At 37.7% G+C, this 26,423-nt stretch overlaps 1 protein-coding gene across 2 annotated transcripts in view; it reads left to right on the top strand.

Moving 5' to 3' along the window:
* UNC13C (unc-13 homolog C) overlaps positions 1 to 26,423 on the top strand; it is a 701,596-nt gene that overhangs the window by 307,472 nt on the left and 367,701 nt on the right. For both annotated transcript variants that reach the window (XM_069596439.1, XM_069596440.1), the window contains 2 exons: positions 19,170 to 19,397; positions 20,373 to 20,514. In XM_069596439.1, coding sequence (XP_069452540.1) covers positions 19,170 to 19,397; positions 20,373 to 20,514 — 370 coding nt within the window. The remainder of the gene's footprint in view (positions 1 to 19,169; positions 19,398 to 20,372; positions 20,515 to 26,423) is intronic.

The following is a 26,423-nucleotide window of genomic DNA, read 5'->3' as shown; positions in this document are numbered from 1 at the left end:
GACTCAATGGACATCAGTTTGAGTGAGTTCTGGAAGTTGCTGACGGACAGGGAAGCCTGGCATGCTGCAGTCCATGGGGTCGCAAAGAGTAGGACATGACAGAGCAAATGTACTGAACTATAGAATTAGTGATGTTTCCTTAAGAAACTTCTCTTTTCATTGCTTTAAGCAAAAAAAGTTTTTATGGTGGCACCTTGTTTGAAATAACCCCATGTGTGCCAAAATCAAAAGAAAAGGAGGGAATAAAAATTTAAAGAAGTGAGAGTTGGAAAGCATAGCTAATGCATTCTCCTGTAAACATAGGAGGTTCTTCAATTTCCTTCTCAAAATTATCATGTAATTTCTGTTTGAAAACCCATAGAGAAAATTTAACAATATGGCAGGCAATTTGTATTAGACAATTCTAGCTTATAAATTAAAATTTGAACCAATTTTAGTAACTGGTTCAAAATAACCTCTAGTAACTTCTATTGTTTTAAGCCAAATCTTACCTTTGAAGAAAATATTTAATAAATTGTCTCCTATCTTGTTTAATAGTTTTACAAGATAATAATCATTTTTAGATTTCTAGAACCCTCATTATGTTGCCAATTCTTTTCTGAAAATTTTGCTATCTGTCAATATACATACACACATACACAGAATAAAACAAAAGGAAGCAAAAAGTCTATATTTGGGTCTGACCAATGACCAATTCACAATAATGGATATTTAAAGTTACTTCATTTGAGTTTGGGATTTCAGTCTTATGGAATATTGGGTCTGTAACTTACACACTTGGAGTCAAGTGAAGTTAGAGCAGGTGATAAGCCCACGCACCATTGCAGTACCTCCATGCATGTTCAGAGATTCATGGAAATGTCAGATGAGTTCCCCAAACAGCCTCATCTCAGTTCATGTCTGGCTGATTTTATTTGGAGGTTCTACACTTCACTGACTTCCTGGCCCAAGGCTACCATCCATGTGAAGTAGAAGGTAGAAACGGAGAATAGCAAAGAGAAACAGAGAAGCTTCAGAGAAGAGCACTGACCTGTCACAACCCTCTTTGCTCCAGGCCAGTAGGAGTGGCCAGATTTCATCTACTTTTTCTTAAATTAACTCATTTGTGTCCTGTTACTTGAAAATACATTTACTGTTTTTTGGAAACAGCATTTGATAATGGAAGAATTGACATACATCTAATGGAGAAATAGTTTCTCACCCTGAAGGATATTTTTTTTTTTAAACTTCACAATGTTGTTTTAGTTTCTGCCATACAATGATGCAAATCAGCCGTAATTATACGTATATCTCCTCCTTCTTGAGCCTGCCTCTCCTCCCCTCATCCCACTTCTCTAGGTCATCACAGAGTGCCAGCTGGGCTCCTTATGTTACACAGTAACTTCTCACCAGCTATCTATTTTGCACACAGTAATGTATGTATGTTGATACTACTTTCTCCACTTGTCTCCCTCTTTCTCTCCCCGACTGTATCCTCAAATCAGTTCTCTATGTCTGCATCTTCATTCCTTCCCTTCAAATAGGCCCATCCACACCACTTTTCTAGATTCCATATATATGTATTAAATATACAATATTTGTTTTCCTTTTTAAAATTTATTGTAATTGGAGGCTAATTACAGTATTGTAGTGTTTTTTTGCCATACATTGGCATGGATCAGTCATGGGTGTATGTGATCCCCATCCTGAACCCCCCTCCCACCTCCCCATCCCACCCGTCAGAATCATCCCAGTGCACCAGCCCTGAACATGCTATCTCATGCATTGAACCTGGACTGGCGATCTATTTCGCATAGGATAATACACGTTTCAATGCTATCCTCTCAAATCATTCCACCCTCGCCTTCTCTGTCTTACATCTGTGTCTCTTTTGCTGTCTCACATATAGGGTCATTGTTACCATCTTTCTAAATTCCATATATATGTGTTAATATACTGTATTGGTATTTTTCTTTCTGGCTTACTTCGCTCTGTATAATAGGCTCCAGTTTCATCCACCTCATTAGAACTGATTCAAGTGCATTCTTTTTAATAGCTGAGCAATATTCCATTGTGTATATGTACCACAGCTTTCTTATCTATTAGTCTGCTGATTGACATCTAGGTTGCTCCCATGTCCTGGCTATTGTAAACAGTGCTATGATGAACATTGGTGTACATATGTCTCTTTCAATTCTGGTTTCCTCAGTGTGTATGCCCAGCAGTGGGATTGCTGGGTTCTATTTCCAGTTTTTTTTAAGGAATCTCTGCACTGTTCTCCATAGCGGCTGTACTAGTTTGCATTCACCGACAGTGTAAGAGGGTTCCCTTTTCTCCGCACCCTTTCCAGCATTTATTATTTTTTCATTTTTTACTTTTACTTTTTGCATTTTTACATTTTTAAAAATTTATTTATTTTAATTGGAGGCTAATTACAATATTGTAGTGTTTTTGCCATACATTGACATTAATCAGCCACAGGTGTACTTGTGTTCCCCATCCTGACTCCCCCTCCCACCTCCTTCCCCATCCCATCCTTCTGGTCATCCCAGTGTACCAACCCTGAGCACCCTGTCTCATGCATCAAACCTGGACTGGTGATCTGTTTCACACATGATAATATACATGTTTCAATAATCTTCTCTCAAATCATCTCACCCTCGCCTTCTCCCACAGAATCCAAAAGTCTGTTATACACATCTGTGTCTCTTTTGCTGTCTTGGATATAGGGTTATTGTTACCATCTTTCTAAATTCCATATATATGTGTTAGTATACTGTATTGGTGTTTTTCTTTCTGGCTTACTTCACTCTGTATGATAGGCTCCAGTTTCATCCACCTCATTAGAACTGATTCAAATGTATTCTTTTTAATGGCTGAGTAATACACCATTGTGTATCTGTACCATGGCTTTCTTATTCATTCATCTGCTGATGGACATCTAGGTTGCTTCCATGTCCTGGCTATTATAAACAGTGCTGTGATGAACATTGGGGTACATGTGTCTCTTTCAATTCTGGTTTCCTCAGTGTGTATGCCCAGCAGTGGGATTGCTGGGTCGTATGGCAATTCTATTTCCAGTTTTTTAAGGAATCTCCACACTGTTCTCCATAGTGGCTATACTAGTTTGCATTCCCACCAACAGTGTAAGAGGGTTCCCTTTTCACCACACCCTCTCTGGCATTTATTGCTTGTAGACTTTTGGATAGCAGCCATTCTGACCGGCGTGAAATGGTACCTCATTGTGGCTTTGATTTGCATTTCTCTGATAATGAGTGATGTTGAGCATCTTTTCATGTGTTTGTTAGCCATCTGTATGTCTTCTTTGGAGAAATATCTGTCTAGTTCTTTGGCCTATTTTTTGACTGGGTCTTTTATTTTTCTGGACTTAAGCTGCAGGAGTTGCTTGTATATTTTTGAGATTAATTCTTTGTCAGTTGCTTCATTTGCTATGATTTTCTCTCATTCTGAAGGCTGTCTTTCCACCTTGCTTATAGTTTCCTCTGTTGTGCAAAGCTTTTAATTTTAATTAGGTCCCATTTGTTTATTTTTGCTTTTAATTCCAATATTCTGGGAGGTGGATCATAGAGGATCCTGCTGTGATTTATGTCGGAGAGTGTTTTGCCTATGTTTTCCTCTAGAAGTTTTATAGTTTCTGGTCTTATGTTTGGATCTTTAATCCATTTTGAATGTATTTTTGTACATGGTGTTAGTGTTCTAGTTTCATTCTTTTACAACTGGTTGACCAGTTTTCCCAGCACCATTTGTTAAAGAGATTCTCTTTTCTCCATTGTATATTCTTGCCTCCTTTGTCAAAGATAAGGTGTCCATACGTGTGTGGATTTATCTCTGGGCTTTCTATTTTGTTCCATTGATCTATGACTGTGGCTTTGTAGTAGAGCCTGAAGTCAGGCAGGTTGATCCCTCCAGTTCCATTCTTCTTTCTCAAGATTTCTTTGGCTATTCAAGGTTTTTTGTATTTCCATATAAATTGTGAAATTATTTGTTCTAGCTCTGTGAAAAATACCGTTGGTAGCTTGATAGGGATCACATTGAATCTGTACATTGCTTTGGGTAGTATACTCATTTTCACTATATTGATTCTTCCAATCCATGAACATGGTATATTTCTCTATCTTTTGTGTCCTCTTTGATTTCTTTAATCACCAGTGTTTTATAGTTTTCTATATATAGGTATTTTGTTTCTTTAGGTAGACATATTCCTAAGTATTTTATTCTTTTCGTTGCAATGGTGAATGGAATGTTTCCTTAATTTCTCCCTCTGTTTTCTCATTGTTAGTGTATAGGAATGCAAGGGATTTCTGTGTGTTAATTTTATATCCTGCAACTTTACTATATTCATTGATTAGCTCTAGTAATTTTCTGGTGGAGTCTTTAGGGTTTTCTATGTAGAGGATCATGTCATCTGCAAACAGTGAAAGTTTTACTTCTTCTTTTCCAATCTGGATTCCTTTTATTTCTTTTTCTGCTCTGATTGCTGTGGACAAAACTTCCAAAACTACGTTGAATAGTAGTGGTGAAAGTGGGCACCCTTGTCTTGTTCCTGACTTTAGGGGAAATGCTTTCAATTTTTCACCATTGAGGATAATATTTGCTGTGGGTTTGTCATATATAGCTTTTATTATGTTGAGGTATGTTCCTTCTGTTCCTGCTTTCTGGAGGGTTTTTATCATAAATCATTGTTGAATTTTGTCAAAGGCTTTCTCTGCATCTATTGAGATAATCATATGGTTTTTATCTTTCAATTTGTTAATGTGGTATATCGCATTGATTTATTTGTGAATATTGAAGAATCCTACATCCCTGGAATAAAGCCCACTTGATCATGATGTATGATCTTTTTAATGTGTTGTTGGATTCTGTTTGCTAGAATTTTGTTAAGGATTTTTGCATCTATGTTCATCAGTGATATTGGCCTGTAGTTTTCTTTTTTTGTGGCATCTTTATCAGGTTTTGGTTCAACATTTAGAAAACTAAGATCATGGCATCTGGTCCCATCACTTCATGGCAAATAGATGGGCAAACAGTGGAAACAGTGGCTGACTTTATTTTTCTGGGCTCCAAAATCACTGCAGATGGTGACTGGAGCCATGAAATTAAAAACGCTTACTCCTTGGAAGGAAAGTTATGACCAAACTAGATAGCATATTAAAAAGCAGAGACATTACTTTGCCAACAAAGGTCCGTCTAGTCAAGGCTATGGTTTTTCCAGTGGTCATGTATGGATGTGAGAGTTGGACTGTGAAGAAAGCTGAGAGCCGAAGAATTGCTGCTTTTGTTGAACTGTGGTGTTGGAGAAGACTCTTGAGAGTCCCTTGGACTGCAGGGCGATCCAACCAGTCCATCCTAAAGGAGATCAGTCTTGGGTGTTCATTGGAGTGATGTTGAAGCTGAAACTCCAATACTTTGGCCACCTCGTGCGAAGAGCTGACTCATTGGAAAAGACCCTGATGCTGGGAAAGATTGAGGGCAGGAGGAGAAGGGGACGACAGAGGATGAGATGGTTGGTTGGCATTCCCGACTCAATGGATATGGTTTTGAGTGGACTCTGGGAGTTTGTGACGAACAGGGAGGCCTAGTGTGCTGCGGTTAATGGGGTCACAAAGAGTCGGATACGACTGAGCGACTGAGCTGAACTGAACTGATGATCCCGTTGCCATTTACTTTGTTTATTTGGGTTCGAGTTTATACCTTTTCTCTGTTTTCCTGTCTAGAGAAGATCGTTTAGCATTTGTTGAAAAGCTGTTTTGGTGATGATGAATTCTGTCAGCTTTTGCCTCTCTGTAAAGCTTTTGATTTCTCCTTCATATTTGAATGAGATCCTTGCTGGGTATAGTAATCTGGGTTGTAGGTTTTGTCTTTCATCACTTTAAGTATGTCCTGCCGTTCCCTTCTGGCCTGAAGAGTTTCTGTTGAGAGATCAGCTGTTATCCTTATGGTAATCCCCTTGTGTGTTATTTTTTGTTTTTCTCTTGCTGCTTTTAATATTTAATCTTCATTAATTTGATTAATGTGTCTTGGGCTGTTTCACCTTGGGTTTATCCTTTTTGGGACTCTCTGGGTTTCTTGTACTTGGCTGGCTATTTCCTTCCAGATTTTAGGGAAATTTTCAACTATTATCTCCTCAAGTATTTTCTCATGGTCTTTCTTTTTGTCATCTTCTTCTGCGACTCCTATGATTCAAATGTTGGGGCATGTAACATTGTCCCAGAGGTATCTGAGGTTGTCCTCATTTCTTTTAATTCTTCTTTCTCCCTCTCTGCTTCATTTATTTCTACCATTCTATCTTCCACCTCCCTTGTCTTATCTTCTGCCTCAATTATTCTACTGTTCATTCCCTCCAGAGTGTTTTTGATCTCAGCTATTGCATTATTCATTATTGATTGACTCCTTTTATTTCTTCTAGGTCCTTGTTAAGCATTTCTTGCATCTTCTCAGTCATTGTCTCAAGGCTATTTATTTATAACTCCATTTTGTTTTCAAGATTTTAGGTCATTTTTACCATCATTATTCTGAATTCTTTTTCAGGTAGACTCCCTATCTCCTCCTCTTTTGTTTGGTTTGGTGTGCATTTATCACATTCCCTTACCTTCTGAATATTTCTCTGCCTTTTCATCTTGTTTAGGTTGCTGTTTTTGGGGTGGCCTTTCTGTATGCTGAAAGTGTGTGATTCCTCTTTATTATGGAGATTCCTCCCTGTGGGTGGGGTTGGATGAGTGGCTAGTCAAGGTTTCCTGGTTAGGGAGGCCTACGTTGATGTTCTGGAGGGTGGAGCTGGCCTCTTCTCTCTGGAGTGCAGTGAAATGTCCTGTAGTGTTTTGAGTTGTCTGTGGGTTTGGTGTGAGTTTTGGCTGCCTGTATTTTAATGCTCAGGGTTATGTTCTTGTATTGTTGGAGAATTAGTTTGGTATGTCTTGCTCTGAAACTTCTGGCTCTTGGGTGGAGCTTGGTTTCATTGTAGGTATGGAAGCTTTTGGATGAGCTCTTGTCGATTAATGTTCCCTGGTATCAGGAGTTTTCTGGTGTTTTCAAGTTTTGGATTTAATCCTCCTACCTTACTTAGGCTTTCAGTCTTATTCTTACAGTAGCCTCAAGACTTCTCCATCCATACTGCACCAATGATAAAACACCAAGGTTAATGGTGAAAAGATTCTCCACAGTGAGGGACACCCAGAGAGTTTCACAGAGTTACATGGAGAAGGGAAGAGGGAGATAGAGGTGACCAGTAGAAGAGGGGGAATCAAAAGGGGAGAGAGCAGTTTAGCTAGTAATCAATCCCCTATGTGCTCTCCACAGTCTGGAACACTCAGAGAGGTTCATGGAGTTACATAGAGAAGAGAAGAAGGAGGAAGAAGATAGAGATGACCAGGAGGAGAAGAGGGGGAGTCAAAGGGATAGAGACAGATCTAGCCAGTAATTAGTTCCCTAAATGTTCTCCACAGCCCAGAACACCCAAAATGATTCACAGAGTTGAGTAGAGAAGAGAAGGGGGAGGGAGGAGATAGAGGTGACCTGGGGGAGAAAAAGGAGAGTCAAAAGGGGGAGAGAGCAATCAAGCCAGTAATCACACTCCTAAGTAAAAATGGCTACTGAAGATTGGATTCTTAAAGGTACAAAATTGATAACACATAGACTCTGATGCTGGGAGGGATTGGGGGCAGGAGGAGAAGGGGACAACGAAGGATGAGATGGCTGAATGGCATCACTGACTCGCTGGACATGAGTCTGAGTGAACTCCAGGAGTTGGTGATGGACAGGGAGACCTGGCGTGCTGCAATTCATGGGGTCGCAAAGAGTTGGACATGACTGAGCGACTGAACTGAATCAAAAAGCAAAGATTAAAAATCTAGAGTAGAGGTTAGACTCTCAAAAATACAATATTTTTTAAAAAAATCACAAAGATTATAAGAATATATATATATGAAAATTGCTTTAAAATAGGGTCTTTATTTTTGCAAGGTAATAGTAGGTTATAAAAATGAAAATTAAAGGAGTAATAAAGAACTTAAAATTTTAAATTAAAAAATGATAATAATAAAACATATCTAGGAATTTCTCTGGAGCTTTTGAGGGCAGTGTGGGGTCAGTTCAGTTTCAGATAGTTTCTTGTTCCAGCTTACACTTCTTCTCAAGGTCTATAGGCCCCTTCCAATGTGCTAACTAACTACAGGGTTTTAATATGTTGCATCTGTCACTTCCAAAGTGGCTCCGTCTTTGTTTATTTTGGCTTCCTCTGTTTGCAAGTCTCTTCAGTATCTAACTTACGCCCTGACACAAGGGGGTGAAGGTGGTCACTTATTTAGGCTCACTTGTTCAGTTGTGCTGTGTGAAGGGAGGAACACTGCAAACAAGTATCACTGGTGTGTGTGGGGAGTGCTTGAGGTGTCTGGGCCACACTGGGTTTGCCCCCACGCATGGCGTGTGTGCTTTCCCAGTTTATACTGCTCAGGCTCCAGGCTGCTCTGCAGGGGAACTGTCCTAAGTGGGCCTTGGGTTTCGTGTACTTCCCAAGTCTAAGCCACTCAGGTTCAGGTTCTCAGGTACTCCACAAAGGCACAGACTTGGTTGGGCCTGCATTTTGTGCCCTTCCCAGGTCCAAGTAGCGCAGGTGACCAGGTGTTTGTTTAGCACACTCTTCCCAGGTGGGTGGTGCATCTTACTGCCTCCCTGGTCCCAGCCCCTTGGTTTCCTGGGTGCACAGCTGAAGCACCATCTCAGGTGTGCCACGTGTCTCCTTTAGGGAGCTGATCTCTGACTGAGACCCTCTTGGCCCATGTCAACCGTCCAGGATCCCAGGAAGACTTGGTTAGCAACTGGGAACCCGCTCACAGTTTGGTGGAGGATGCCATCTCTGGGGCCGAGATTGCCCCTCTTTCTGGCTCTGGCTGTCACCTGCCTGCCTCTCTGCTTCCAGCAGGGGAAGGGGCCAGCCTGCAGCTGGCTAGCTCTCCTCTGGTATGCACTTGGTCCTTTGTTCTGTAAGCAGGCCAGGTTGTGCCTTATAGCTTTTCTAGGGAAAGTTCTCCCTCTCTCTCTTTCTCTCTCTCTCTCTCTCTCTCTCTCTCGGCACCCCCCTCCCCCTGGCCCTCCCCCCCGGTTATCCCAGAGTTTGGGTTGCTATCTCATGTTAGCTCTCTCAGATTGTCCTCAGGGCATTCAGCCCTGTTCCTTACCCTAAGCATGCAGCCTGTATCTCCCTCTTCAGCCCCAGCTTGCTGCTACTTCTCCACTGGGAGTTGTGGTTAGGTGCATAATCTGTGTTTTTTTGTTTTTGTTTTTGTTTTTTCTCCCAGTTATGTTGCCCTCTGAGACAACAGTGCCCTCCCCACAGACCCGCCAGTTTCCTGGTGTTTGGAAACTTATCCTCTTTCACGACTCCCTCCCTGGGATGGGTCTCTGTCCCTAACTCTTTTGTCTCTCTTTTTATCTTTTATATTTTGTCCTACCTCCTTTCAAAGAGAATGGGCTGCCTTTCTGGGTGCCTGGTGTCTTCCGCCAGCATTCAGAAGTTGTTTTGCAGAATTTTCTATTTGTTTTTCTGTTCCTGATTTTCTTCACTCTGTATAACAGGTTCTAGGTTCAGTCATCTCACTAGAACTGATTCACATTTGTTCTTTATCATGGCTGAGTAATATTCCATTGTGCATGTGTACCACATCTTCTTTACCCATTCATCTTTCGGTGGACATCAGGGTTGCTTCCATGTGCTGGCTATTGTAAATAGTGCTGCAGTGCTCACTGGTATACATATAAGTATAAGTATATGTGTATGTATGTGTGTATATATGTGTGTATATTTGGATTGTGATTTTCTTATGCTATATGCCCAGTAGTGGAGTTGCTGGGTCATATGCTAGATTTTTTCCCTAGCTTTTTAAGGACTCTCCATACTGTTCTCCACAATGGTTGTATTAGTTTACATTCCCACCAACGGTGTAGGAGGTTTCCCTTTTCTCTGCAACCTCTCCAGCATTTATTGTTTGTAGATTATTTGATGATGGTGATTATGACTGATATGAGCTGATACCTTATTGTAGTTTTGATTTTCATTTCTCTAATAATTAGTGATGTTGAGCCTCTTTTTTATGTGTTTATTGGCCATCTGTATATCTTCTTTGGAGAAATGTCTGTTTAGGTTTTCTGCCCATTTTTTGATTGGGCTTTTTTTTTCTTGATATTGAGATGTATGAGCCACTAATATATTCTGTAGATTAATCCTTTGTCAGTTGTTTCATTTGCAATTGTTTTCTTCCATTCTGAGTGTTGTCACTTAATCTTTTCTATTATTTCCTTTGCTCTGCAAAAGCTTTTAAGTTTAATTAGGTCCCATTAGTTTGTTTTTGTTTTTATTTCTATTATTCTAGGAGGTGTCACCCTGAAGGATATCAACGTAACCCATAAGGACCAAGTCCAAATAGTTATGGTGGCAGTTTTAAACTAGGAATACGTGAAATAAAGAAGTGTATGTTGGTTGGGATGAGGTTGTATGCGGAGTGAGACATATGTAAAAGAGATATCATGCATAAAAAATTTCCTTTGATTATCTTTTTAAAGTAGAAAAAAAACTTCAAAATCAGAAAAATATGCAAGTAACCAAGAAGCCTAATCCAGTTGGCCAGTGCTTTCTTACACATCTCCAAAAAAGAAATCCCAGAGTCCCACTGAAAAAAACATTCTACCTAGTTTTAGTTCCTAACTAGAAATTTCAAGTATCTGCATAAAAAGAGAAAGCATTTCATCAAGAGTTCACAAAAGCAGCATCTTGTGAGATGTATTATTTTGTTCAGTGTTTCCCACTAACGTTACGTTAAGCTTATGTGCGCTAATGCTTAGCCATTGTGAATTCATAACATTCACAAAATCTGGCTAGTGCATTCCTGTCTGCAAACTACTCTTTTTTTTTTTTTTAAGTATTTGTGTTACCACATATTGCAAGCATGCTATCTTAAGACATATGTTATTTGTATAACATATGAACAGCTACTGTGGGTGGGAGCTTTATTCTGGGCTTTCAGATCTAGAAAAAAATGTTATCAGTGTTGTCTCTGGTCTCAGACATATTTTCTACAACTTAGGTAAATAAATGTGAACACATATCTTGGAAACTTTTGACATTTTGCTTTGTCAATAACAATTATGCAAAGTATGTTTACATAATCAGTACTTAGGAAGCTTTGTGGAGAAGGCAATGGCACCCCACTCCAGTACTCTTGCCTGGAAAATCCCATGGACGGAGGAGCCTGGGAGGCTGCAGTCCATGGGATCGCTGAGAGTTGGACATGAATGAGCGACTTCACTTTCACTTTTCACTTTCACGCACTGGAGAAGGAAATGGCAACCCACTCCAGTGTTCTTGCCTGGAGAATCCCAGGGACGGTGGAGCCTGGTGGACTGCTGTCTGTGGGGCCGCACAGAGTCAGACACGATTGAAGCGACTTAGCAGCAGCAGCAGCAGCAGGAAGCTTTGTATTTGCTGCTTTAGGGTGGAGACCAGTCTTTGTTTCCCCATAATTTAGCACATGTGTAAGCACAGCTAACTACATAATAAATGTCGGGAAGCAACAAATAAAGACCTGAGAGCACACTTAGAAATGGCATGAAATAGTTTAGAGATCATTCTTCCACAGAACCATAGATCATTAGGGAAGCCTTTGAGATCCATGAATTGGAAGAATCCAAGCTACTGATTTTACTTAGTGCAGACAGCTCAGTATCTTATAAAACAAAACAAAACAAATGAATAACATAGGTAGGGTTACAACTATGGTCTCTGAATTCCTAGCCTAGTGATCTTTCCTAATTATAAAGAAACATGCAAAATGGACCCCTAGAGAGGGAAATGGAAAGTTGTTGAACTTTATTTCTAGTGCTTTCCTCCTCTCCCTATCTTTTAGACGATCTATGATGCCTAGACCTTGGCTTCCTAGGCCTTCTCTTCAGGATGACTCCCTAAGACTTCCCTCTATGGCCAACCCACCGAGCTTGAGGTTCACCCCCTCTCCATTGTCTATCTCCAGCCACAACATACTCACTACACTGACTTTTCAATACTAAGTAGAACATGATTTGATAAGATAATTTGGATAAAAGTGGAATCAGTAGTTAAGTTACTTAAATACATTGATCAGTTTCTTAATCCAAAGGAATAACCTCATAATGGATCATTTTCAGGGTACGTGGGGGTACAAAAAGGGTGAATATGCCTCACTTAATGTGACAAATAGAGAAGGCAATGGGAGCCCACTCCAGTACTCCTGCCTGGAAAATCCCATGGATAGAGGAGCCTGGTAGGCTACAGTCCATGGGGTCTCGAAGAGTCGGACACAACTGACTGCCTTCACTTTCACTTTTTCACTTCCGTGCATTGGAGAAGGAAATGGCAACCCACTCCAGTATTCTTGCTTGGAGAATCCCAGGGACAGAAGAGCCTGGTGGATTGCCGTCTATGGGGTCACACAGAGTTGGACATGACTGAAGCAATTTAGCAGCAGCAGCAATGTAACAGAAATATTCTATGTAACCTAAGAAAAAAGGCTATCAATCTATATATATATTTTTGGAGTCCTGAACTACTTGAGAAAGATCTGGCTTCTAATCCTGTCACTAGTAAGAGTTTTCTAAAACCTCTCTGAGTACCATTTTCCGTATATGTGAAAAGGATTAATAATACTTGTCAATGCTCTCCAGTTAAAGATCACTGAGAACACTCCTGTAGTTTTGAAAGTTCAGTTTATTACCCATGGCTTCAATGGAGAATGCACACCAGGGTGAACCACAGGGCATCTCAGTAAGAGAGTATTAAAAAGAGAGGATTTCTCTGGATCAGGTGTTGCCTTATAGTGAGGACAATCCTGTTATTGTGTACATAAAAGAAAGAAATCTTATCTGTAAGAAAGCAGAGACTAATAGCTGACTTTAGTAAAGAAGCAGTAGTCACTCATATGTGGAGGAGGATGTTTGGTATTTTGTGGTCACATGGTGATGTGGTTTTCAACTGCTTAGAAAAACTTACAGAGTGGTCTTATTTGTTTTGTTTTAAGAGGGACCATGTGCAAGGTTGGTGACCTGTGAGAGTCCTTACACCCAGCTGGAGAGCAAGATGGCCTAGTGGTGAGCACTGGGACAGCTTCCAGCCACAATGAGAACCAGTTGTGTGAGCCAAATTTCTAGATGTCAGAGGCTATTTAAAAATAGAGAAAAAGAAATTTTTTAAATCTTGTTTAATTTTTTGTTTCTATTCATTTTCTTTCTTTCTCTTTTTGAAAAGGATTTGAAGTAATCTATGTAGCTAAGTGGTGAGACCAAAAAGTTCTGTCTTCTTCCTCTCTCTTCCTTGCTCCCTTCCTTTTCTCTTACACAGTAAAAATGTTTTTTAAGTTTCCCCACTTTTTTCTTTTTTTACAGTTTATTTGTTCCCTTAATCCCTATAAATAGTTTTAGACTCTGAAGTGATTGGGAAATCTTGAGAAAGCAAATATCTAAATAGTGCTCATGAGATGCAGTTTTGATACACAACTGTGAGTGCATTCCTGATTTTATGGAGGATTTTGAGACGTGAATGTTTCTAAACTTCTTCTAAAAGATTGCATTTACTAAAAATGGGATGGTGGAATCTGGTGGGGTTCGTCTAGTGGAGAGGGCAGGAATGGTTGCTTCTGTTTGTTTGGAGCTGTAGGTTTAATGACAGTGAAATCATTTTATAGAAGGTGGCAGTTCCTGGAAAGGGGGCTCCCAGCCCACATTCCCCACTTCCAGGGGTGGGAGATGATGCTAGGCTGGATCTGTGCTCCTCCAGTTACCCTCCTGTTAAACATCAGTCCTTTGCTGTGTGGGAGAAATCATGCGGAGTATGTGGCTTTGATCTTACAAGGAAAAGGAGGTGGCTGACTTAAAGACGGGGGAGTCGCAGGGCTGTTCCTTGAAAGATTGAAGGCATGGTAGAAGAGGAGGGTTAAGATTATCTTGGTTGTTAAAGCAGCTAAAGGGAAAGGGTAGGAAGTGCCAACTACATGCCCACCTATGTGATTTCATGGGAGAGGAAAGAAAGCAGGGACATCAAAAGCAGGTCCACCTACATGATTTTACTGGTAAAGACAGTAAAAGCAGTAAAGTTTATCAGATTAGACACTGATAAACACATGGCTCAGTATCAGATCCTGAGTGCAGGGTTATTAACCACTTGCACCCTCTGGGTTCATCAGCTTCAAATGCAAGTAAAGGGTTAATGGATGTTAATAATAAATGACTATTAAAATTCTTGTTATCATTATTATTTTCTACAGTCTCTTTGAACTCTGTTGTCTTTGGACTCCAATCTAGTGAACAGTTATAGAGAATTTAGCCTTGGCAGATGCTGAGCATGATACTGTCCAGGGCAAAGTTTTCAAGGAGCTGCTTCATGGGTCAGGTGAAGTGCAAAACCCTAAAATTTCTTGTTAATGTGAAATTCTTTAATAAATGCTATACCCTCACCTTTGTCCTGAAAATCCCTATGCTTATTCAATTATTAGTATTGAAACTATATCAGTATCTCGTTTAATCCTTACAATGACCCTGTAAAGGAAAACAGTGATATCATTTCCTTCTTTTTCTCAGATGCTTACAGAAAGAATCAACTAGCCCAAGTTCAGATCATAAGTGGCAAATCAGAATTTAAACAGAAGGCTGTCTCCTTCTGTAACCACAGCACCATGAGTGCTATGCTCTTTGGTCTTATTTAAAAGTAGTTTTCTTGATTTACAAAAAAAGTAAACTTATGCACTTGCTTTATGTTATTAAGTGCATGAAGTACATATGCCAACCAAATTCTGCTTTTATAATGGTGGACACACATTTGTCTTCTGAAAATCCCAAATCTGAAGCTAAGAACCCAGTGTATTTTGTCCTTCATAAGATATGACAAAGAATGTCTGACATTTTAATAGCAACTCATTCTTGTTTCTTCCAGTATTTTTGGCCTTATGGTCACAGTGTGCAAAAAGTTTATAGCACATTAAATTAAACCCAGGGCCAAATTGACTAGTCAAATATAGTAATCGTTTTCTTTTAGATTCACCCAATAAATATTTTGTCTTTATTGAGTGTATCTTATTTTCCAAGCAGTGTACTAGATACTTGGAATACACATTTAACTGAAGTTGGCCTTAAAGACTAGGATAAAACCAATACTGACGGAAGTAGTTGCATCATTGTCGGTTGATAAATATTGAAGAATTCTGTGAGGCAGTTGCTTGAAATCAGCCATGTTAGGAATATTTACAGCACAGAAATCTGCAAATGCTATAAATCAAGTTTGACTTTTGTTGTTGTTGTTTTTTTTTCATGGAGGAGGGAAGAAAATGTGACCACTGAATTTAGAAAGCCAGGATTTCTTTTAAAGAAAAGATAATATCATATGCTGAGAGTAGAGAGTAATGGAGAGGGAGAATGTTTTAGAACAGCTGTTGAAAAAATAGGAAAGGGAAGAGACTGGGGCCAAGGTGGGATGATGCATTTGTCACATACATATAGGTAATTATTTGTAAGGAAAACTGAAATTATAAATCACCGTATAAAAATGATGAAACTGTTACTTTCATATGAAATTTAGATGCTTTGAGTAATGAATAAAAATGAAAGAAAAATGAAGGTTTCTAGCTAATTGGCTTTGTTCCATTAAATTAGGTGTAAGGGCATCATGTGAGATAAGCCTGCCTCTGTCTAAGGTTGTGCAGTCTTGTGCATAATCGCATTTTCTGATCTGTCAATTAAGCGTTTTTAAAAGTAACAAAGATGAGTTCCATTTGGATAATGTATTACACTTTACAAAGTGCTATCATTGTGTAATATCTCTTTTGATCTTTATTGTTGATCTCTGGTTGATTTATTACTGTATTTCAGTGAAGCTGCTGGATCTTCTACCACATACTTTGAAGGAAGACTCATATGAATACAAATCTGTTTATCTCTGATGACTTTGAGATAAACAGAATAAGCCCAAAGGAAAAGAATAAACCAATAAACCAAAGAGCTGGAAATTTATTTAAGAAATAGTTTCATTAGGAAAATAAGATGAGATATGTGGGTTCAATAAATGATGGGGCAATGAAAAGTCATTGTAGATGAGTTACAAAAATTATGAATTGCTCTGTATCCCTGAACTAAATCGAAGTTGAATCATTTTTCAGATCAAAAGCATAAAAGCTATGTGTCTTTTCTAGAAATAATAGATAAAAGGCTCAAACATAAGTCTCTACTAATTTGCTCTCCCAGATTGGTGATTTTGCAATTTATGGGTCTGTCTGTTGTCTGTACATATTAGAGTAGATATTCTACTCCAGCATCAAGAGCATTGGTGAATTATTTCAAAGTTAATTGTCAAGCTTTCCTAATTGATTCTTCAAGAGAATTTAAGTAGTGGTTGTTAAATACAGAAGTTTGATTTCTTAGGAAGAAAATTCTTTTGATATTCGAGCCTTGAATTTGGTAATTATTATTGGGATGAACATTTATTATTATATTATTATTCAATTGGCTCTGCCTGAATAAGAAAAATAACCCCAAAGTTAATGCATTTAACTTTTGAGGACTTTAACATGCTTTTCTAGAGCTTTGAGGGCATTAATAGACATAACAAGCATAGTTGTTTAGAAATAAAATATTGGGGGAAGCTAATATTTTAATGATGCTTCTAACCCTTTGGACGTTCTTCAAATCACCTTTAAAACCAAACTTTTGAGGCACTTTGAATCTTGCAGGTGACTTTTTCAAGTCACTGTTTTTTTTTTCTATTTAATGATTATTCTAATACTTGAAGTAAAATATCTCTTTTGGGGAGTTGCAACTATGTAGTCTAGCCTATGCTAATTTTGCTCTGTGAGAATTATACTCTGTGGAACCAAGCCATTATTAACAAATCACAAGAATGCTAAAGATACATAATTCATAAATGTGTAGTTATTCTGGGGCATGTCTTAACAGATCACTATGGCATTAAGAATGTCCCTTCAAATTATATCTTAAATGGAATATGTTAATTTTTAGTATTCTTTTTTAAATATGTGGTTTAAATTCTCAAAGGTTAAAAAATATATAAAGAAAGGGAAACTGCTCTTTCTACCAATAGAATATGCATCTCTTTTACCATACTTTAATTACATCTTGATTACTACGAATGCATTTTTTCCACTCTAGAAAACAAAAGTTATAATTCCAAATAATGAGAATGTTCGCTAAAATACTGATGTTAAATTTTATATGATTTTATTATAAGGAAAGTTCATAGTTGACCTTCCCTTTTAGTTTTAGTTTCCATGTTTAAATCAGGTGCATAACATTTACAGAAGTAAATTCAAAGAACATTAATGAAGCTATCCTTTGTGGTTGGACTTGTGTAGATAAATCATCACATTCAATCTCTAAATAATTTAATGAGCTATTAGTATGCCTATTTCATAAAGACAGTATTTCAAAAAATATAATACAAGTTTGGCAGTATTTATAGTCATGGAGATAAAAATTGGAATGATTATTTTTGGGGGCTCCAAGGTCACTTCAGATGGTGATTCCAGCCATGAAATTAAAAGACGCTTACTCCTTGGAAGGAAAGTTATGACCAACCTAGATAGCATATTGAAAAGCAGAGACATTGCTTTGCCAACAAAGGTGCATCTAGTCAAGGCTATGGTTTTTCCAGTGGTCATGTATGGATGTGAGAGTTGGACTATAAAGAAAGCTGAATGCCAAAGAATTGATACTTTTGAAGTGTGGTGTTGGAGAAGACTCTTGAGAGTCCCTGCAAGGAGATCCAACCAGTCCATTCTGAAGGAGATCAGCCCTGGGATTTCTTTGGAGGGATGATGCTAAAGCTGAAACTCCAGTACTTTGGCCACATGCGAAGAGCTGACTCATTGGAAAAGACTCTGATGCTGGGAGGGATTGTGGGCAGGAGGAGAAGGGGACGACAGAGGATGAGATGGCTGGATGGCATCACCAACTCGATGGACATGAGTTTGGTTGAACTCCGGGAGTTGGTGATGGACAGGGAGGCCTGGCGTGCTACAATTCATGGGGTCACAAAGAATCGGACACAGCTGAGCGACTGAAGTCAATTACCTATAGCCACAATATTCTTTTTGTTATATCTCAGTTACTTCTGTACCAAAAAGTGTTTGGTTTCAGCAGCAACAGTCCCTCTGTACCCTGATACGTGGTCTTTTACTTTCCTACTTCACACTCAGTAAGGAACCTTGAGAGTCAGAATCAAGGCCCACTGTTTGCTCGTGGAATACAGAGCAACCCAGAGGCCACACAGAGCGTTGAGACTATCAGGCTGGTGGTTGGAGAAGCTGAGAAACTCAAAGATTGCCTTTTGGAAATTCTTCACTGTCAGGATTTGTTAACAAGAATTTATAACACAAAGATAGTGTATAGCCCAGCAGATTGAGACCAATCATAACAAATAATGTCCTAGCAGTAAAAAAATTACTTTTTGAGTAGAAAGTGAAAATTCAGCCTGTTTAAAACTGTGGCCGTATCATAGAATGAGAGTTCATGTCTGTGGCCCATGATGTGGGGATGGTGCAGCCCCAGTGGTTTCTGAATCCTTTTTAAATAGAATCACCTTCATTCCAAGTAAAATCTCACCCTATGTTTCAATCTAATGGATAGTGGTAGTTTTCATTTTGCAAGGAAAAATGTAAGCTTTTAATTATGATAAATTTCATGAATTAAAAATAACTGGGCACTTTAGGTGAATGCAAGTATTTGAAATGTTGATTTCTGAGTGACATTTGCCATATGTATCTGTTTCTCAATTTTGTCTTGGTCACCCAGTGAGTAAATATGTGTGGTATGTAACACATTTAATTGTGTGTGTTCCTTTGGTTTTGAAAGTTGTTTTTAAAAATTCAAATCAAATATTTGCACAGCTGTGACTCAGTTCAGTAATACAACTAAAAAATCTCTGGGATCCTGGATGTCCATTACCTACAGTAGCATAAGGGCTAGTCATTCTGAATCTCAGCATGGTGCTTATTCTCCTGATATTTTCTGAAAAAGCTACCCTGACTCCTGAGAATTAAAGCATTCATTCATTCTCATGTTATTCCTTTTTTTCTGACCCTCCTTCTCTTGGTCAATGAAAAAGAGCTTCGTGTGTCTTTACATCATCATCAATTTTTCTATTATAGGAGCAGCAGAAAAGAGTTCTAAGCATGGTGCAGAAGATAAGACTCAAACCATTATTACAGCCATGAAAGAAAGAATGAAGATCAGGGAGACAAACAGGCCAGAGGTGTTTGAAGTAATTCAGGAAATGTTTCAGATTTCTAAAGAAGATTTTGTGCAGTACACAAAGGCAGCCAAACAGAGTGTACTGGATGGGACATCTAAGTGGTCAGCAAAAATAACCATTACAGGTAAAAATAAGTCTTTTTGAAAAATTTTATTCTGCTTTGAGATTTTTATATATGTTAGAAATCACTGCTAATAATTGTTATAGGCAAAATAAATAGATTTTTTCAGTCTTGTCAACTTTGAAGTTTAATTAAAACTTCAAATTTCTAAAAGGTATGGCAGATAATTGAAGTCATTTCAGTCCATGTCTCATTCTAATCAAAAGCTCTTCGAGAGGAAGAAAGTTCTGTTTTATAATATATTTGTCAATACCCTGCAGTTTACAAGAGATTAGTTTTGTTGCTGCCTGACACTGATAAATGACAAAAGTAGCCAATAATCTCTTTAGTCAGTTTTTCTTAATGAGAAGACAAATATCATTTTACTTACTCCTGGGTCAATACCCCTTATCCATTTGATCCTTGACTCAATGCAATTTGAGTATAGTGATGTCTAGTAATTTGAACTTCTGAAGTTGCTCGTTATAGTAACAGCAGCTGCATAGGTTATCATGTTAATATTTACCAAGCCTCTTAACTCACTCATATTGTATTCAAAAGGCAAAATTAAGAAGCTTTTCTTTAATACTGACAGTACACTCATATACACAAACACATTTTAAGTCACAGACTTTGAACTACACTGGATAATTCAAAATATTTACTGAATTAATCGGCTTAATGTTTGTGCATTCTCATTTGTCTATACATGCATGCAGTGACATATGAGTATATAGATAAGGAATATATGTAGATGTATGTCTGCAGCTACTGTTCATTATAGGCAGAAGGAAATATTAGTCAAAGAAAGATTTGAATGTTGCGTGATTCATTCTTTCACTAAACATTTTGTTAAATCCTGCTGTTCATGAGAGTGAAAGCCATGGGGATGTGTCTGCAAACGCAAAGGACAAAGTAATAGAAAACGTTTCCTTCATTATCAGTTTTTTGTTTCTGCAAAAATACTTATACTAAAAGATGGAATTTGGTTTGTTTCAGTGGTTTCTGCACAAGGCTTGCAGGCAAAAGACAAAACAGGGTCTAGTGACCCGTATGTTACAGTTCAAGTCGGAAAGAACAAAAGAAGGACTAAAACCATTTTTGGAAACTTGAATCCAGTGTGGGATGAAAAGTTTTATTTGTAAGTATATAATGGAAAACTATTAAAATATTGAAATATTTGAGGATAAATTTACAAGCATGCAAAATATACAAGCAATAATTATCTCATGTTTTAATTGTATCTATGAAGGAATTATAAAAAGATGTTGTGAACTGATATTGTGAACTTATTTAATACTCTTATTATTTGTTCCTCATCTTGAGAAGAAAGTGAATAAAAATAATAGTATTACAAACAAAAAAGGTGGCACAGCTGGGGTTAGTTTGCAGGAGGAAAAAAAAAATGATTACAACATGATCTGTAACTTGAGTTGACCCAGTATAGTGAGGAATTTATAGGCTTGATTCAGCAATATCTTGACATCTGAAGATTTATGACTAAAAACAGTAGAAAGATTTTGAGCGTCACATGGCTTATCATACCCATACCAGCCTATACTGATGAAATGGTTGATGATAACTTTTCGAACCTCTCATTTTTTGTGGGTCATTTATTTTTAAACCTTTTATATCCTGTACCAAACGGCAAGGAATCATTTTTCTGTCAAAGGTTCTTTTCTTTCTGTCATTCCTTCTTGGAGAGAGATAAGATGACTTCCAGTTACCATTTGTTGGAAATGAAAATCCCAATCTATGAGTTTAAAAGTAAACGATGCTTTTCTGTTTCCTTCTTTCTTTGTTAATGGTTTAAACATGGATCTCCTTTACATGCTAAGTAAGCAAACACAACATATACAGATTGTTTGGGAATGTGGGAAATAGTGTATATGAAATAAGAGTTTCATGTGTATATTGGCTTAGGAAGTATTAAGAAAAAAGTGTGGAAAATGAGTTGGGACTCAATAACAGAGGGTACCAGTGAGAGTGTTAAGAGCTTTCTGTGACTTCTCCCTTCAAACTACTGAGAGAAACAATTTTACTATCTCTTTGTTTATTAACAGAAGATAAATTGATTCATGGTCAAAAATTCTTATTCCTAAGGCAGTCAAGTAAGTGAATAAAGCAGGGCAAGGACCATAAAGGAGGCACTGTGGCAAACTTGAGAGCAAGTGACTCACGAGCAAGAAACATCTCCTTGCCATGCAGTCTTGTAGGTGCAGTGCAGCTAGAGCTTCATTTTGTAGGAGAAACTGAAAATCTGAAAGTTCAAAACCAGCAAAGTGAATCAGTTATACATATACATATATCAACACTTCTTTTCCCATGTAAGTCATTATAGAGCATTAAGTAGAGTTTCCTATGTTATACAGTATATCATACAGTCTTGATATACAGTATATCATGCAGTATATCATAAAGCTTTACTTTGTAATAAATGAAGTCTTAATATCAGGTAGTCCTAGTTGTCCAACTTTTTCTTTTTTCAAAGTTATTTTATATATTTTAGAACCTTTTAATTATTTCCGTGGTATGTTTTAATCAACATCACTTTTTCCATACAAAGGGAAGCCTAGGATGGTTTTGATTGCTTTATTCCCTTGGTTTAAGATTTCCAGTATAATGCCAAGTAAAAATTATAAAAGCAGACATCCTGGCTTTGTTCTTGATAGAGGGAAGTGGTTCCTTTCTTGATTAACTCTGATATTACCTGTGTACTTATAGGTGCCATTTTTCCACTTAAGACAGCAATCTTCTACTTCCAGTAGGCTAAGAGTTTTGATCAGAAGTCAATATTGCATTTTGTCTAAGCTTTTACTGCATATTGAGATGATTGTTTGATTCTAAATGTCATTTTGAAAAATATACTTGGACAATATTGTTCCATTGTCTTCGTGTTTTTGTTGCTTTCTTATTTTTCATGAGAAATCTGTTGTCTTCTTTGTTCCTCTGTACATGTTATCCCCCACACCCATGATTGCTTTTGAAGTTTTGTTTTCTTTACTCACCTGTACAATTGATTATGGTGTGCCATGGTTTAATTTTCTTTGTGTTTCTGGTGCTTAGGGTTTATTGAGCTACTTGAGCCTATGAGTCTGAAGTTTACTTTAAATTTGGAAAAAGTTTGGCCATTATTTCTTCAAATATTCTTTCTGCTTCTGTCTTCTGGAGGTTTCACTTACACATATATAAAGCCTCTTGAAGTTGTCCCACAGACCATGGATGCTCTACCCAACCCCCACCCTGCCCAGTCCCTTTCCTTTCTCTGGGTTTCCTTTGAATTATTTCTGTTGCTGTGACTTCTTCTGTAATGTCTAATCTACTCTTAATCCAAGCTACTGTATTTTTCATCTTAGATGTTTTAGTTTCCATATCAGGAAGTTCAGATTGAGTCTTTGCATCTTCAGCAACTCTACTTAACTGTTTTAAAAATTAAGATGTACTTGGAGGAGGTGAAGTTCATAGGAAAATTGAAGAGCCCATGTAGGGATTTCCCAATATGCCTTCTACTCCTACACATGCATAGCCTCCCTCTATTATTACCATCTCCCAACAGAGTGTGGGTGTATTGTTACTATTGATAAACCTACATTGGCACAAGATAATTACTCAAAATTCATAGGAGACATAAAATTTCTCATAGTGTTTATATTCTATATATTTGGACAAATGTATAATAACAGTATTCATCATTATATATCATACACACTATTTTCACCACCTTAAAAATCCTCTGCTCATCGCCTGTTCATTACTCCTCACTCCACCAGTTCTTGACAACTACTGATCTTTTCAGTTCAGTTCAGTTCAGTTCAGTCGCTCAGTCGTCTTTTACTGTCTCCAAAATTTTGCCTATTCTAGGAGGTCCTATTATTTTGAGTTATACAATATGTATCCTTTCCAGATTGACTTTTTTTCATTTATTAATATACATTTAAAGTTCTGTGTTTTTTTTCATGGTTTGATAACTCATTTCTTTTTTAGCACTGAGTAATATTTGTCTTGATGTACTAGAATAATATTATCTTGAATTTATCCATTCACTTACTGAAGAAAATCTTGGTTAGTTCCAAGTTTTAACCATTGTGAATAAAGCTGCTATAAATAATGTAGGTTTTTATGTTGTCATAAGTTTTCTGTTCCTTAGAGTAAATGCCAAGGAGTATGATTGCTTGATCATATGATAAGAGTATGTTTAGTGCAGTAAGAAACTGACAAACTGTCTTCTAAAGTGGATATACCATTTTGCATTCTCACCAGCAGTCAGTAATAGTTCTTGCTCCATATCCTCTCTGCATTTTTAATTTTGGTTGTTCCGATGGGTGTGTAGTGATACTTTGCTGTTTGTTTTATTAATACCGTGATTTTCATTTAAGACATACTTTATGGGATATCTTTTAATTTGCTTTTTTGCCATCCTTGTTATTTTCTTTAATGAGGTGTCAAGGTTTTTGGCCCAATTTTAAATCAAGTTGTTTATTATTATTGAATTTTATTATTTCCTTGAATATTTTGGATACTAGAGTTTCATCACATGTATGTCTTAAAAATACTTTCTCCCTATCTGTGGCTTGTCTTCCCATTCCTCTGATACTGTCCTTCTGTATTTAACTTTCTGATTCATGCACTTATTATGACAGTTATTTTAATGCCCTTAACTGGCAATTCTATCATCTGTGTCCATCCTTGGTTAGTTTTGATTGATATTGTTTTCCCCTTGTTTTGTGTCATGTTTTTCTGCCACTTCCTGTGCCTGATGGTTTAAATTGAATAACAGACTTTGTGAATATTACCTTGTTGGTTGCTGAATACTTTTAACATCCTCTAAATATTCCTGAGCTCTGTTCTGAGATGCAGTTAAGTTACATGGAAACCGTTTAGTTCTTTAGGTCTTGCTTTCAAAATTTATTAAGTGGAAATGAAACAGCACTCAACTTCAGGCTAATTACTCCTCAGTGCTGAAGCAAGACTTTGCCGTATCCTCTGCCAACTGACTCATGACTGATAAACTTTTCTCATCTGTGCAGTAGACATAAGCACTACTTCTGGCCTTGGTGAGTGCTGGGCATTGTGACATCTAATCATTTTGAGGATGGCTTCTAACCTGGCCTTGGGTCGTTTTACCACATGCCTGCACTTGTTACTCAACTGACTGCTCAAGATGAGCCTGTAGCAGATTGGAAGTTGTTTTTGTTTTTGTTTTTTTCAGTTCAGTTCTCTTCTTTTTGATAGTATGCCCTGTGACTTCTAACTGCTTTGGTTTCCTCAGGTTTTCAGCCCTGTCTTTCTAACTCAGAGAGTCCAGTGGACTCCACCTGGCTTTCCTGTCTTTGCACAGGGGCCTGGAAATTCCCTCAGGGAAGTTAGCTGAAGTAATGGTGAGGTTCACCTTGTTAATTTTTTTCTTTTTTTGGTCTTCTTGCAATCACTGTTGACAAATCTTCAGTATATTGAAAAATAATGTTTCAAATATTTTGCTCACTTTTTGACTTTTCATATGAGAGTGTATCTCTAGTCCCTCTTACTCCTTCTTGACTAGAATAGAAAGTCTGGAACTTTGAATTCAATTGGTTAGCAGAACAAAATAAAATAGTGTCAGAGCCAACACAGAACATGTGAAACAGGGTACAGCATCTGGATATATGTGATCCATAGGTTGCTAATTGCAATCTATGAAACAAAGCAGCGGTCCCCAACCTTTTAAATAAGGCATCCTTAATGCTGTAGTATTATGTCGACAGCATTAGACAGACATTACTACAGAAATGCTGTAGTCGAAATAATCTAGTTTTCTAATCCTGCAAAGGACCCCGTTTGACAAATCATCTGAGTAATGATGCATACATGCAATGAGAAAACTGCCCCAAATCAAGATAAGTTCCACCCAAAAGAACTAGATATGATAGCGTCCAGTGCTCATTCATGTCAGGAATAGTGTTTGTCCCCACTGGACAGGTCAGAAAACTTCATGGTTCATGGGCTGAGTATATTGAAGTAGGTAGTTAAAATATGAGTTTTTGATATGCTGATTGGCAGTTTTTCGTGTAATTTACTGTATGCTTGGTTTTCCTTTTGATAAGAGACATCACATACTGGCAACAACAATATATGTATTTTTTAAGCAGTCGTCTTTTCAAGGAAGAGGAAATTTAAATTTATTGTACCCTGTTGTACATATATTGGAGAAGGAAATGGCAACCCACTCCAGTGTTCTTGCCTGGAGAATCCCAGGGACGGGGGAGCCTGGTGGGCTGCTGTCTATGGGGTCGCACAGAGTCGGACACGACTGAAGAGACTTAGCAGCAGCTGTACATATATACATATTTAGCTTATTTTCACTTCTCCATTAATATTTATGAGCTGTAAGTGAAACTATGCTCACAAATATTTTGTTTCTTTCCTTCTAGAATGTAAAATATGAATGTCTAAATTTTCAACAGTAATTAATTTTGTTGTCAGCTACCTGAATGCAAAGATTCCATCTTTATTATTGATGTTCTGTATCATTGGTTCTAGAAATACTATTTTGAATCTACCTGTGCATGTTTTCATTTACCATGAAAATGGTGTGGAAAATTACAAACTTATCTTTCTTTGTAAGGGGCTTTCTTTGGCAGGAGGAAATGAGTTCATGGTGAATTTATGTGCAGATTTTGAAAAATGCATACATGTCATAGATGAACTCATCCATGCCTCCCGCTAACCTGACAGTTCTGCCCTGTGAACTGGAGTGTAAAAACGTGTCCTGGGGTTCTGAAAATAGGATGGCTTATTAATGGTGTGACTTTAGCTTGCATTTGGGGCAATTTGTTTAAATTCTGAACTTTAGCTTTTCTAATATGAAAAACTGGGATAATACACACTTCATAGGATTGATATATTTCTTGAGATAATATATATAGGGCTTTTGTTACCTGTTAAGCATATTCAAAATGGCAGTGGTATTATTACAATGATTAACATTAGTGACACCATATCCTTTGTGCCAAGGAGCAAACATAGCAGTAATACTTTAATACTGAAAAAGTTCCAGTCTAAATAATGAGGCCA

This window comes from Ovis canadensis, chromosome 7 (genome assembly GCF_042477335.2).
Source record: "Ovis canadensis isolate MfBH-ARS-UI-01 breed Bighorn chromosome 7, ARS-UI_OviCan_v2, whole genome shotgun sequence".
In the NCBI taxonomy this organism is placed as follows: domain Eukaryota; kingdom Metazoa; phylum Chordata; class Mammalia; order Artiodactyla; family Bovidae; genus Ovis; species Ovis canadensis.
This window is presented reverse-complemented; position numbering and strand designations above follow the sequence as displayed.